Source organism: Gracilinanus agilis, chromosome 1, assembly GCF_016433145.1.
Source record: "Gracilinanus agilis isolate LMUSP501 chromosome 1, AgileGrace, whole genome shotgun sequence".
In the NCBI taxonomy this organism is placed as follows: domain Eukaryota; kingdom Metazoa; phylum Chordata; class Mammalia; order Didelphimorphia; family Didelphidae; genus Gracilinanus; species Gracilinanus agilis.
Window position 1 is genome coordinate 81,264,870 of NC_058130.1, and position 16,029 is coordinate 81,280,898.

Here is a 16,029-nt window from a genome sequence, read left to right on the forward strand (position 1 = left end):
ATTCTGTCCCTAACCTGATCTTTAGAATTGGAATTGGTATTTAATGACATCTTTGCTACTGAATTCTTTGTCAGATAAGAACTTTTCTGTAATAATTGACTATTGCTTATTTCTTAAAAATGATCCCTAAGCCTTATAGACATTATGACAGTATAGGGAGTTTTGTCTCCTATTTTCATCCAGAATGTGTTTTACAATGAAAAAAATAAGATATTGTTCATTCTTAATAAGGTACTGGAAGAGATACATATGGAGTCTTAATTTTCTTTTCAAGTATACTCAAGACACACAGATATCTGGTATATGTTCTCTACCAGTTATAGTTCGGTGGTAGGTTATTGTATCTCATATAACACAATCAGGAGACACCTAATATAAATTTAAGGAACAAAGGAAAAATATTTATTTCCCTCCTTTCAAAATGCTGATCCAAGTACAAAAAATTGGAACCATATTAAAGACTTAGTCTTTTTAGTCATTTTAGAAATGGCATGGGTAATTTACATAACTAACTAAGGCCAGATGTTAGAAATCTAAATTTAGCAGAGACACTTCATTTGCCATACCAGTCACATACCTAAATGCTACTTATGTATTTATGACTCAACTTGTCATTGTCAATGTGGTTGTGATCATCCTCATCAGCCAACATTCGTTTCATGCTTCTAATATATAGGGCTTAAGAATACAAATTGATATGAGACCTGGTAAGGTAATTGCCTGAGATCTCAAAGTTTTACATTTTGCAATAAAGATTTGGAAGAACTATAGAACAGTCCTTTCATCTAATATAAGAACGATGGCTTGTTAAGGTCACTACTTTGTGCAAAAATCTCTTTCATTGTTAAACAATATCAATTTCTATATTTTGTGTGCATTCTTGCTATATAGTAATTAAGCAACCTATTAAAGAGTATGAGCACATAGGCATTATTATCAGACTAGAGCAGAACAGGGATGTGTCCCAAGAAAAGATCCTGGAGCCACAGTTGGTTATTATGCCTGTAGATGACCCTAAGAGAAGCAATCCTCCTAGAAAAAGTTCTAAGTGTTTGATAGGAGTTTTTGAAGTTCTTTGAGCAGTGATTTATGTAAATGAAACAGAACAGTTTTCATCATAGTTTTCTTCCTTCCCTGGCATTTCCTTAGCTGGAGAAAAAGAGAAACAGTAACCATATATAACAGAGAATTGATTAGATACCATTATCCTTATCTAAAAATAGTATAGTAACAAATGATTTTCATGGATTTTGTGAATTCAATGAACTGAGGATGAGGATCTCTTTTAAAAATATTTACTTCCCTACCATTCATGACTACTTACTTTTAAGTAGAATTTTAAAAAAAGTTTCAAGGTGTCCTTGACTAAAATATTCATAAACCTAGTGGCCAGCCTACTCATGAAAAACTACTTGTGGTTAGAATGGAAACCCATCAGTCAATAGTCATTTGTTAAGTACCTGAGATATACCAGGAATTGTGCTGGAAATACAAATGCAAAAGCCAATCTTCAACATCAAGAAATTTACATTTTCATGTAACACATGTTGGGAAGAAGAAGAATGTATTTGTCTTCCCAAACAAAGATTGAGTGTGTAGCCATACTGTAGTAGCTATGATTTTTATTTCATGATTTGGAATGGGATAGGATAACTTGAATGCAGAAAGATAAGGCGGGAAAAGGGATGATGTAGAAGATTCTTGGCAAGAGACAATACAGAAATTCTTGGCAAGAAGGAGGGGACCAGGGTCAGCTAGGCAGCTCACTAGATAGAGTGCCAGGCCTGGAGTTGGGAGGGTCTGATTCAAATTTGGCCTCAGACATCTCCTATTTGTGTGACCCTAGGCAAATTACTTAACTCCAGTTGCCTAGCCTAGCCTTTGCCACTCTTCTGTCTTAGAATTGATAATAAGACTAAAAGTAAGGATTCAAAAAGAAGGAAATACCAGTAGGGTGGATGGCAAGGTTCCTAAGATCTTTTATCCTGATGGATAATCAGATACAACTGAGGTTTCTTAAATATAATCAGTCATTTTTCACTCACATGCTTACCAATCTCATATTAGAACTGTAACAAGTCTATTATGTTCCCTATATCCAAAGACTTTATGATCCATTTTTGGAGCGCAAGCATAAAGGGAGGTATTTTCAAACTGATAAAAACATTGGTTGGAATGTTTAGCACAGCACATATTACAAACGTGGATTTTGTTCTGTGATATGCATTTATGTGTGTGGTTTTATTACCCCAAAGAAACTTTAAGATAATAATAAATTGCTTTCCCCCTCCCCCAGGCATCCGACAGTTTTTCAAAAAGTTCTTCATTCTGCTGTGATAAATTTTCGCAGTAAGTGTTCCTTCAAACAGTTATTTTGTGTATCTGTGCTTGTAGTCAACCTTAGCTCTCTAGGAACCAGTTGTATTTTTCAATGTATGAAATGATTTTGCTTATTTTTTTTCCAGGTCCACATTACTTACCTTTTAGAAACCCAAATCAAAACAGTCCAGAATTCCTTGTAATGTTGATAGTGATAGATTGCACTGTAACTACAAATATGATTTTGAGAGGAAAAATTACCAGAACTGAACTATCTGGATTAAGTTTTTGGAGAAAGGAAAAAGCCAGAGAGATTATGTTCATAATGTCATTCAAACAATTTTTGAAATTGCTTTTCTCAGAACCTATAGAAGAATACTTTTGAACATCTTTAAGTTATGGTAACTTATTTTCCTTGGAAGAAAAGTTTTGATTTCTAGGAACAACTCAAACTCAACAAGAGCCCAAAATATGAGGAACTAATAATAACATTTTGAGCCAAGTGTAATATTGAGTCTTTTCAATTATCCTTGTCAAAGTCTCTTGTATTGTATCTGTCCCTCTCCTTCCATTCTCCTTGCCATGCTTACTATTCCAAATAGTCCACATTAATTCTCACTTGGACTATTATAGTAGTCTCCTAACTTGGTACTTATGAGATGGTCCTAATTTAAAAGGTTAAGGAAACCTCATCTTTCAATTCTAAACTTTAGTCAAACAAATACATAATTTCTCAACTGTGATGTGAACTTTCTTCAATCTTAAGTTTTTACCCCTCATAATGGCAACATCCAAAACCAGTATTTTCCTGTTGAAATCTTGTCTATGGTCCAGGATCAAGCTCAGGTGTTTTCTCAGAATTGAAACTCTCCCTAATTGTACAGAGGGAATTGACCTCTCATTGCCAGTTATTTGTTCCCATTCTATGAGACTTAATGAAATTGAGAGTTTAACTTTCTCAAAGTCAAACAGATAGCAGAATCAGGATTTTAAACCAAATGTTTTGACTCAATCCACTGCTCTTTCTGGAATACCATGCATCTTCCAAGGTATTTGACCTTGAACTTGGTCTTAATGTGTATTGCCTAAAAATACTTCAGGAAATAAGTAAAATGATGAAAAGGGACAATTCAAAAATAGCTTAGTTGTGATGGGCCAGCTTAATGAGGAATGATTAACATTTAAAGAGGTTATTGCGATATCTTATGCATGATGTAATGTTACCAGATTATATAGGAGCAATCAGAATGGGGGGGGGGGAGAAAGAGAGATGGGAGAGAGAGAGAGAGAGAGAGAGAGAGAGAGAGAGAGAGAGAGAGAGAAACAGAGAGAGAGAGAGAAACATTTTCAATGAAGAGCTGAAGGAATTCTTAAATGAAAAAGAGACCTGAGTCAAAGATGACTATAAGGCTTCAGCCTTGACACTTTGAACTTCATTCTTTCATAATTGATACATAAAAGACCTTCCTTGAAAAAAATGCTGACCAGCTGATGAGTTAGCTTAAAAAATAATTCTCTGTAGTTTGTCATCTTTTAAAAGTTTGTATGAATTTCGCTAAAATTACTTCTCATTCATTTTTCTATTTTTCATACCCTGGTTCAATTCTCTTTTGGTATACCTACTTTTGAACCTCTCAACCTTTAACAGGAGTGCCATCTTGGGTCATATCATGGAGGAAGGCTATGAACTCGATCTTACCTACATCACCGAGAGGATCATTGCTGTATCCTTCCCAGCTAGTTGCTCTGAGGAAACATATCTACATAATTTGCAAGATGTAACCCGAATGCTAAAATCCAAACATGGAGATAACTATCTGGTAAGAGTCAGCACTGTTCATGTTTTTAAATATTATAAGGACAAGCTTCTAAAAAGTTGCAATGTGCCGTCTTTTGTCTTATAATGAATTCAATTTTTCATGTAACTCCTGTTATACGTTTGGGGTAGAAGAAGGAATTGGTAAAATTGAGCCCTTCCGGGTAACCAGGAGAAGTAGGTAAGTCCAAAACAATGATCATTGTATACAACAATTTGCTGGTAAGAAATTCATACATAAATACACACACACATTTATGTGTGTGTGTGTGTGTGTGTGTGTTTGTGTGTGTGTAAAATATATACTATATACATAGAGAGTAGAGGGGCAGCTAGGTAGCACTGTGGATTGAGCACCAGAGCAGTACTTCCAAGGATCTGGATTTAAATATGGCCTCAGACACTTCTTAGGCAATGTGATCCTAGGTAAGTCATTTAACTCCAGTTGTCTAAATCTTTCCATTCGTCTGTTTTAGAATTGATAGTAAAAAGGTATGAATTTTTAAAAAAAAATTTGTTTATACAAATATATAAAAATATATACATTATACAAATAAAGCTTAGTTTTTATACTGATAGATGTTCTAGGAATGTAAATGTAAGCAATACAGAAATAAAATGCCAGTGGTGTAAAATAGCTTTTCATTCTTTTGTTTTGTGATAGAATAGAGTCTACTAGAATAAAATCTGTTCTTTGAGAAAGGAAGGTTGATATCCCACTTCTTGCCTAATCTTTTGTTACATTGTATAAAAATTCAATAGTATTGGCATGAGTATATTATTTCTATTCATTTCTCATGATCAGAATAGATCCTTAATTGATTTATTTAACAGGTATATAATGCAGTCCATTCTGCTACATCACATACCATCTGTCAGACTCATTAAACTTTAGGGCCTGAATAAAATGATCTGGGACTCAATGAATGAGTTTGTAGTGTTGGAGCTGTATCACTCAATTTTCTTTACAGCTGTTGTAATTGAAAGTCCATTGCCATTGAATTTCAGTTCTATTAGTGCCCTGATTAATAATAAGTAGATTCAAAATGTATTATTGAATTTTTCCCTCTGGCAATTTTAGAAGTGTTCCTTTCTGTTTTAAATGGCATCACTGTAGGAATTCTGCCTCTGGGAATTTATATTTTAGACATTCCACTAACCTACTCTGCTATGTAATATAATGGGATTTCAAGTCAAGAGATCTGCATTTCATTACCAGAGCTGCTACTTAATATTTGTGTAAATTTGAAAGTCTAATTCTATGGGCCTCAGTTTTCTCATCTTTAAAAGGGGCAAGACTAGTCAGTTCTCAGGACCCTTTCTATGATCCTTTCATACAAGAAGAATAGTCCTGTCTCAAGAATTTTACAGAAATGGTTATGCTCCTACTTGCTTCAAAAGGGAAGATGGGAGATTCTAAGATATGACATTTGTACAATAGTATAATGTATATGTCATGTACATATCTGTATGTAGCATACAATTATAAATCATGCCCAAAAGGATATAACAATAAAAATTTATTTTTGCTATACAAAGAATGCTTACGTGACCTGAGATTTTTGTCATATAAAAAAATGAAAGGGTAGACCTACGGATGAATACTTGTATTAATTGTAAAATCAACCTACATGAATAATTTTGAAAGGACTAATACTTTGTATTCGCTGAGGCTTGTAAGTGAGAAAACAAAAGAGAAAGTTTTATTTCATTTTTGAAGCCAAAGAAGGAGAGTATCTGGGAATAGTGAAGAGCATAAAATATTCTAGTTAAATAAAAGATGAGGGCTAAGCAAATGCCACTGGTTTGGGAGATAAAGAGATCTTCAATGATTACTTATTCATTTATTTATTTTTATTTTTCAAATATATATTTTATTTTCCCAATTACATGGAATAACAATTTTCCACATAAATTTTCAAAAATCACAAAATCCAAATTGTCTCCTTCTATCCCTTCCCTCTCTGCTCCTGGAGATGATAAGCAATTTGATCAGGGTCGTACATGTAATAAAAGCTCATGCAAAGCTTACTTCCATATTGGTCATTTTTGGATGAGAATACTTTAATGATTATTAAAAGAGAAAATTCACTGATATTTTCAATATGTCACATTGAAAAGACCAACAATATTCCAACAATCACAGCAGCAGGAGTTAGAAAGAGAAATTCCATTTAAAATGTAACATCCATTTTTCTGAGAGGGGTTCAAGCCGCATCACAGAATTTGATAGTGCCCCTCTCCCTTGGAGTCCTGGAGGCACTATCAAATTCTGTGATGCAGCTTGAACCCCTCTCAGAAACATGGATGTTACAAAAATCACCCTAGACTATATAAAATATTTAGGAATCTATCTGCTGAGACAAACACAGGAATTATATGAACACAACTACCAAACCCTTTCCACACAATTAAAACTAGATCTAAACAATTGGAAAAACATTGATTGCTCGTGGGTACGACAAGCTAACATAATAAAAACGACCATCATTTTCAAATTAATTTACTTATTTAGTGCTATAACTATCAAACTACCAAAAAACTTTTTTACTGAATTAGAAAAACCTATAACAAAGTTCATTTGGAAGAACAAAAGACGAAGAATATCAAGGGAAATAATAGAAAAAAATATGAAGGAAGGTGGCCTAGCAGGACCAGATCTTAAATTGTACTATAAAGCAGTGGTCATCAAAACAATATGGTACTGGCTAAGAGACAGAAGGGAGGAACAGTGGAATAGATTAGGGGTAAGAGATCTCAGCAAGATAGGCTACAATAAACCCAAAGAACCCAGCTTTTTGGAACAAAACCCCACTACTTGACAAAAACTGCTGGGAAAATTGGAAATCAATATGGGAGAGATTGGGTCTAGACGAACATCTCACACCCTATACCAAAACTCAGAATGGGTGAATGGCTTGAATATAAAGAAGGAAACTCTAAGTAAATTAGGTGAGCACAGAATAGTATACTTGTCAGATCTATGGGAAAGGAAAGATTTTAAAACCAAGCAAGAGCTAGAAAAAATTATAAAATGTAAAATAAACAATTTTGATTACATTAAACTAAAAAAGTTTTGTACAGACAAAACGAATGCTACCAAAATTAGAAGGGAAGCAACAAATTGGGAATAAATCTTTATAACAAAAAACTCAGACAAAGGTCTAATTATTCAAATATATAAGGAGCTAAATCAATTGTACAAAAAATAAAGCCATTCCCCAGTTGACAAATAGGCAAGGGACATGAATAGGCAATTTTCAGATAAAGAAATCAAAACTATCAACAAACACATGAAAAAGTATTCTAAATCTTTTATAATTAGAGAAATGCAAATCAAAACAACTCTGTGGTACCACCTCACAACTAGCAGATTAACTAACAGGATAGCTAAGGAAAGTGGAGAATGTTGGAGGGGAAGTGGCAATATTGGGACATTAATGCACTGCTGGTGGAGTTGTGAATTGATCTAACCATTCTGGATGGCAATTTGGAACTATGCCCAAAGGGCTTTAAAAGACTATCTGCCTTTTGATCCAGCTATAGCACTGCTTTGTTTATACCCCAAAGAGATAATAAGGAAAAAGACTTGTACAAAAATATTTATAGCCTTGCTCTTTGTGGTGGCAAAAAATTGGAAAATGAAAGAATGTCCTTCGATTGGGGAATAGCTAAATAAATTGTGGTATCTGTTGGTGATGGAATATTATTGTGCTCAAAGGAATAATGAACTGGAGGAATTCCATGTGAACTAGAATGACCTCCAGGAATGGATGCAGAGTGAAAGGAGCAGATCCAAGAGAACATTGTACATGGAAACTGATACACTGTTATTGAACATAACAGACTTCTCTACTAGCAGCAATGCAAGGATCCAGAGCAAGGCTGAGAGACTTATGAGAAAGAAAGCTAGCCACATTCAGAGGAAGAATTGTGGGAGGAGAAACTGCTTGAACACATGGGTTGATGGGTATATTATTGGGGATGTAGACACTAAACAATAACTCTAGTCCAACTATCAATAATATGGAATTAGGTTTTAAACAATGATACACATAAAACCCAGTGCAATTCTGTGGTGCCTAAGGGGGGGTTAGGAGGGTTTGGGGGATAGGGAAAGAACATGAAACATGTAACTATGGGAAAATATTCAAAATTTAAAAATTTTTTTAAAAAGAAAAGACCAAAAATAGCAAGTATTGACAACAAAGTATTACTTTGAGATAGTCCAGAGAAGGTTTGTATTTGATATGTTGGTAATAGGCTGAAATGGAAGTTGTTTTTTTTAGAATGACAGAAATTCTGAGCATTTTGGTATTTGCTTTTTCCTGGGCAGCTAGGTGATGCAGTAAATAGAATGCTGGACTTGGAGCCAGCAATACCTGGGCTTAACTCTTGCTTTGGGTACCTACCTACTAAATGAGTGACTGGGCAATTTACTTGATTCCCTCAGTCTCAGTTTCTTTCTCTTAAAAATGGGTATAATAAAAGCACCTCTCTTAGCACTTTGTTTGATCCTCACAACAACTCTGGGGTAAGGGTTATAATAATTATCCTCATTTTATAGATGAGGAGACTGAGTCATACAGAGAGTAAGAGACTTGCCCAATGACATACAGCTAGTAAGTGTATGAAACAGAATTCAAACTCAGGTCTTCATGACACTAGGTTCAGTACTCTGTCCACTGAGCCACCTAATTTCCTTACCCAGAAGTTCCCTATTTTAAGGAAATTCCAGGTCTTGTACCTACTTTTTTAATTATATGAAAACCACCAAGCCTGACAACCCTTTAGATGATAAATAACTGAATTTTTATTGAATGATAAATAACTGGATTTCTTATTTTTTCCTGAAAATGATGGCTTTTATAACATTTTAGTCTTTGTTTTTTCACCTTACAGGTAATAAACCTCTCTGAAAAAAGATATGATCTTACGAAGCTTAACCCAAAGGTACTGACTTTATTCCCAATAACCTTCATTCTAACTTCTTCAGTTTTGAAATGCTCATCTAAGATGCTCATTTTGTGTTCATTTAACAGGCCTTCCCATGCATTTGCTGCTTTGCCTAATTCTCCCAATTTAGTGTTTCATGATTCATCCTTTCCATTCTTCTTCCCTTCTTTTATGGATATTTTTGTTTGTAAATAATTTTGCTACTTCCCATTCATATTTTATTCCTTGATTTTTAAACAGTATGTGTGGACAATTGGAATTTGCTGATTGAGATTTTAATTTGATCAGAGGGATTGTGGGCAAGCTTCTCAACCAATGCTTCCCATTCTTCCATTCCTCTATCTAGATGTCCCTGACATCTACGGTTCCAAAAGAACATACCCGAAACTGGCATTCCCATTCAGAAATATTGAGAAGACTGTTGGGATATTTTGTTGATGTTAAATAATGCTTTGGCAGCTTTTTACAAATGAAAGCATGAACGATTTACTCCTTATTCATATTAGCAATAAATGCATGAAGTGAACCTGTAATGCAAAGAATAATGAATGTTACAAAAATGTTGCTTCCATGATGAGGAAGTGAATTAAATGTCTTTTCTCCTAGATTATGGATGTGGGTTGGCCTGACCTCCATGCCCCTCCTCTTGATAAGATGTGCACCATCTGTAAAGCCCAAGAGAACTGGTTAAACAGTGATCCTCAGCACGTAGTGGTCATTCACTGCAGGGTAAGCAAGATGCATTATAAATTGTTCATTGATTTCAATTCAGTTTTAAATAAAAAATTCAATTTTATCCTTAGGAGAAAAGAACAGAACTCATGGTTTTGTTTTGCTTTGTTCCATATTTGGAGGTCACAAGAAAAACATCAATCAAGACCAAAACCATCTTCTCCCTTTTGTATTCTTTATAGATGGTTTCTGGCTCAGTGGAGGGAGCATTGGACTTAGAGCTAGGAAGTTCTGAGTTCAAGTCTAACCTCAGGCACTTGTAACCCTTAATAAGCCATTTAACCCTTTTATACCTCAGTTTCCTCATCTGTAAAATAGGGGCAATCATAGCACATACTTCTCAGGGTAATTGTGAATTAAAAATGAGATAATATTTGTAAAGTGCTGTAAGATTAAAAATTCCTTTTATCAAAATACTCCAAGTATTATATTTAATAAATTTATTAATAACAACTTGAAATAAGAGAAAATTAAAAGACAAAAAGTAAAAACCTGAGTAAAACCAGCTTTCCCAGCTGTACATGTGGGAAAAGAGAGAGAAGGAGGGGTTACCCACAACTACATACAAATAAGCAAGGATGCTAGGTAGACAAAAGGAAAAGGATGCTGGGTAATACTAAAGGAATTCTGGGGAACATAGTCCTGGGGTAGAACATTCTAACTACACATTGCTCTGTAAACTTGAAAATTATATGAATGCTAATTCTCATTTTATAATTGCCTAAAAAATAAAAAGAGGAGGCATAGTGTAGTAGAAAGAATACGAGCTTTGCAGAGAGAATGAGTTTTCAGATTTCTTAGTGGAAGCTTTTGTTATCAGCATTTTTAAGATAATATTCTCTACTCTGGATTCCATTATATATTATGGATATGTCAAAATGTAGGACAGCGCAATGCTTCCAAATAGAAGTAATTAGAAAATACTTAACAAAATAAATAAAAGTACTCTAAGGCACAGATAAAGTTAATATGTGGTTCTCTAAGGAAATATCCAGCCATTTGGAGGGATCCTTAAATTTGGTTTAATGGTTCTTAGCATCCCCTTTCTATCTGAGTTTGACATCACTGATCATATATATATATATATATATATGACAGTTATATTTAAGGCTTGGGCAGCTAAATGGTACATTGGATAGGATGCTGGAGCTGAATTAAAATCTGGTCCCAAATACTTTCTAGCTGTGGGATCTTGGGCAAGTCACTTCACCATATTTGCCTTAGTTTCCTCATCTATAAATTCAACTGGAGAAGGAAATGCAAATCACTCTAGTATCTTGTCCAAGAAAACGCTAAATGGGGTCAAGAAGAGTTAGGCATGACTGAAATGACTAAACAATAATAATACTATTAAAGGCCACTAAGTGGCTCAGGGATAGGGCTCTGGACCTGCATTCATGAAGCCTTTACTTTAAATTCCACCTCAGACCCTTACCCAAAGCAAATCACTTAATTGTTGTCTGCTTCAGTTGTAAAATAGCAATATAATAGTACCTATTACTCAGGTTTATTTCTAAGATAAAAGGAAATATTTGTAAAATGTTTTGCAAATCTTCACACATTACACAAATCCCTCCTAGCTATGTTATGAAATATGGAGAGAAAAAAATTGAACTGTTTCTTTTCTTCTCACATCTGCTTTTATTGACTCTTTTCTCTAGCACTGGTTTTTAGTTCTCTTGTGAATCAGAAAATAAACAGGAGCACATGTGTGCTCTTTCAATAATATGTATACTCAGGCAGATTTTTTTTCAGAAATTTATATATTCTTACAAACCAAGAAAAAGAATCAGTTGGTTTTTTTAATTAAAAAAAAAAGATAAACTGCACTATGATCATCAATCAGGCTTATCCTGATCAATTTGGGGTTTGGAGTTTTTGTTTTCACTCCTTTTCTATCCTTTTAAAAAAGTTATTTAAATATTACATATATAGTATATATATTTTCAAATTTCATTCTTAAGAATGTCCATTCCTTTTCACTTTCTTCAGCTACATGTGACATAAATTAACCAGAATATTACTCAAAAAGAATAAATCAGGGTATAATAGCTGATAGATTTATTGTCTTGGGCTTTTAAAACACTTTGCTTCCCCTGAACAACTGTTCTTTTTACCTCTAGACAAAACTTGTTGGGTGAATTAATAGGAAACATGTTAAAACTCATAAAAATGATTTATCAGTCATTTGTTCTAGTGTCATGTAAACTATTTAATAAGTTTTGGAAACATTTAGAAAACAAACCATGAAAGATTAGTTCACCTTTAATTCAAAATTACTGACACTGGCTTTAACCATGGCCAGTCATAAATCATAACTGTTGGGTAAAATTGCTGATATCTGTCAAAATTCATGTGCTTTCCAGAATGAATATTTCATAGATCATCATGCCAGAAATTGTTAAGATAGTTAAGCTTGTCTTGGCTTGGATATTCTAAGAAATGGATAAATTCTTCTTAGTACTTTATACTTTTTTTCTTAATTTAATGTAAATGATAGCTATTTCTCCCTCTGCTTTCCTTCTCTTTATCTGTTATTGGTTTATTTGAAATATATAATTTTCACTTATATGATCTGGTCTCCAACAGGCCCTTATTTCCTAGTTATTTGTATTAGGAAGTGAGTTTTTGAAAACTTTAAAATAATTTGTATGATAATATTCCCTATGTATATGTTAGAGCAGCAATGGGCAAACTACGGTCTGTGGACCAGATGTGTCCTTCTCCTTCATAATCTTTCAGTTATCAATAGGGCTTAGTATCACAAAAAAAGTAAGAATTTTGTAAAATGTATCACTGTTATTTTTTAATAAATTATATTGGCCTGCCTAAAGTTTTTTCCTTTCCTTTGGCCCTCTCTTTAAAAGTTTACCCATCACTGTTTTAGAGTGTTGCTTTTCTAGTATTTCAGATAAAACTTCTCTGCTTCAAAAAATATTGCTAACTCTATGACCTCAGGCAAGTTACGTAAATCTTCCTGAATCTTAACTTTCTACCTCATAAAAATAAAAATGAATAATGCCTTCCCTACTCATTTCCAAGGGTCATAGAAAAGATCAAATTCAGAAAATGGCTGGAAAGTTCTTTATTGTAATAAGATGTGATATACCACTTATATATGAACCACAAGCAAATAAAAAGGAGCTTATATTTCTTCTTTTAAAATTACTTTTTGCTGTTGTTGCTTTTTTGACCTTAAATTTCTTATGTTAGTTTTGGGAAAAATCATGACTTGCATTTTCTTTTAAGAAATGAACCTCATCTTGTTTAACCTCTTTCCCCATAAAAGGTTGAAAATTTAGTCATTGGAGCTAAATGCAAATAGTTACCTTACTAAAAATATTTCCAAATGAGCACTACCTCAAACTGAGCTCTCTTTTCTGCTAGACATTTTGTTTTATTTTATGGGTAGACAGAGATGCATAGTCTTGGCTGCACAAAGTTCATGATGACTCTCTGGTTAGAATATCACTTGTACATTTCTTTTGAATTTTGGTTTGAGGTCAGGCGTATGGCAAACTTTTATATCTGTACCTTCCTGGAATAATTATTAAGAAACTTTAGATTTTTGCAAACCTTAAAAATGGGGAGTAGAAGAAGTAAAATGGTGGCATTGTTTCTGTAGAGGGAGATAAAAAGATGGATAGCTCATTTTCCTTTACACTATAGAGGAGTTGGTAAAAACATTTACTTGAATAAATATAAAATATATTAAAATATTGTAAAGAAATAGAAGTAAAAAGCCCAATAAAATAGGGTGTAGAGTCATATCTAGGAACAGAGAGCAGTAAGGTGAGTCAAGGTGCCAAAAGGTGTACTTGGGGTGATCATCACATTGATGTCTGCAGATACTTTGGAGCCTGTTCCTGGGGTGAGATGGTTTTTACCTACCATATTTATGCCCTGCATGTAGTTCTTCATTCTAGCCATTAAGGGGTGCATTTCTTCTATAAATGAAACAGTGGATTGCTGTCGATTTTCTTGAGGTATAAATTAGTATTATTTTAATTAGCTGCCTATTGAACTTTGTTGCTCAGCTTCTCCAAATGCCCTCAACAGCTGCTCTGGATTTCTTTCATTGCCTTAGAAAACTTCAATTACCATTGAAATAGTATAGAATTAGAGACTGATTTTCTTGTCTACGTGCTGATGTAGAATATCAGTAAATCAACCCCAAGAGATTAGTAACCCCTGAAGACTCCACTTTGATTTCATCTCTTAAGCATGATCTACTTTTTAATTCATGGAATGTACAGGGCACTTGCTGGTTTATAGTCAGCTCTACATCCCAATTTCAGGATAAATATTTATTGATTTTCATTCTCTCAGGGTGGAAAAGGACGGATAGGAGTTGTCATATCATCATACATGCATTTCACCAATGTTTCTGCCAGGTAAGATGAAAATAAAAATTCATTTTCTCTGTTTATGATATAATCTGTTGTAGTGGAGGGAGAACTGGGCATCAGCAGTCCAGGCTTCTACTTTTAGGCTTCCTGTTAACTGGCAAATATTTGTGCCTCTTAGGGCCTAAGTTTCTTCATCTGTAAAATGATGGATTTAGACTTGATAACCTCTAAGGTCTACTTTACTTCTAATATTCTATGTTTCTACTATCAGAAAATGGATAAAGCTGAAAATTGATTTCAGCTAGAGGCATTCTCTTTCATTTTGAATCTATACTGTTGTATTGACTTTCTGAATTTCATATTTGTGGAAATGAGTTCTCTAGTTTAACAATTTAAAAATGTGAAAATTTTTGGTAGTAGAAATAATTTAAGAGCATTAATAGCCTAGAATGACAGTCGTAATGAGGATATCATGTCTGTCTAAAAGAAGTCAGTCTCATTATTTTGGAGTCCTGCTTTATCTTTGCTTTTCTGTTGTACATTCGAGGTATGGCACACATATTTGGGAAAGATAATTGTGTTGTGCCCAGCTATATTGTTGTCATGTAATCCCTGTACTGCTTCTACTTAAATGTGATGATGATCCAGGAAAGGGAGATTTGGGGGATTAGAGAAACTGTGTATGGCTCAGCCAGAGACTATGATGTGTGCCATGGCTAGGGAGGGTATTAAAGAGGGAAGTTGATAAATGGTAGAGATATGTAGTGGTGCCAAAAACTAGATATAAATTATTTACCTTATCAGTTTCTCATTTCTTATGAAAAATAAAATCATTATAAATTACTTCTTTATCTTTTTTAAATTTTTGCATATACTCCTTTTGTTATTTAATGTGCCTCTCTAATAGACTGTGAGTTTTTTAATCATCTTCTCTATTCATACAACCTTTGCTTTTATCTCCAAAAGAAGAAATATAAAACCATTCATATGGTGGTGGAAAAATTAAGCAGTGAAATTTGACTTTCAAAGTGTTTTTTTTCTAGAAATATATTTTTCTTGCCGTGTAGAAAACCTAATCCCTCAATTTCCTAAATTTCCTGAACTCAGTGTAGTCAAGTGAAAATGACCATTCCACTCACCCACTTATTTTAGAATAAACATTTGTGAATGGGCCAAGTCTAGGAATATTCCTGGTCACATTGAGTCAGTCTTTTAATCCAAACATGTTACTCAGAGACCTGGAGGAATTTAGAGAGATTAGCCCATCCACAGTCTTCCATCCAGCCTCTGACAAAATGTAATTGTGTGTGGAACTGGAGCTCCAGGTAGTTTGGGTAATTCTCACACCTATAGAAGTGTGAGTTTTGTCTATTTCCTTTGGCTGACTGCCCTTTTTTCAAAACTTAGAACTCTTTAAGCCAATGAAGGAGATATCAGGAATTTTTATACTTGTCTCTTCAGTATGATTGTAGTCTGCACAAGTTAATAAGGAAATTTCAATTCCAGGGAAAATTTTATATATATGTATATATATATATATGTATATAACTATCATATACCATTATCAAAATGAACCATCAGAATTTAAAACTAGTTTACAAGTCAAACAAATGCCTTAAAGTGTTTCTTTTACATAAGCTTTAATGGAATCACTTAGAGTTGAGGTTCTTAGCCTTTTTGTGACTTGGATCCTTTTGGAAGTCTCGGGAAGCCTATGGACCCCTTCTCAGAATGAGGCTTTTAAATGAAGTGTTACTTTTTTCAGTTGTGCAGGTTTTCTGCCATTTTTTTCCCTCATACAATCCCTCAAAATTTTTCTGCCAATTGTTTTCTCTTTCTCCTGGAATGACACTTCAT

General features: G+C 33.9%; 1 protein-coding gene across 1 annotated transcript in view; it reads left to right on the forward strand.

Moving 5' to 3' along the window:
• Positions 1 to 3,974: 3,974 nt before the first annotated feature.
• The window catches only part of TNS3 (tensin 3), a 199,947-nt gene continuing 187,892 nt past the window's right edge, over positions 3,975 to 16,029 (forward strand). The window contains exons 1-4 of the mRNA XM_044676470.1: positions 3,975 to 4,139; positions 9,038 to 9,088; positions 9,698 to 9,820; positions 14,153 to 14,217. Coding sequence (XP_044532405.1) covers positions 3,990 to 4,139; positions 9,038 to 9,088; positions 9,698 to 9,820; positions 14,153 to 14,217 — 389 coding nt within the window. The 5' untranslated portion in view covers positions 3,975 to 3,989. The remainder of the gene's footprint in view (positions 4,140 to 9,037; positions 9,089 to 9,697; positions 9,821 to 14,152; positions 14,218 to 16,029) is intronic.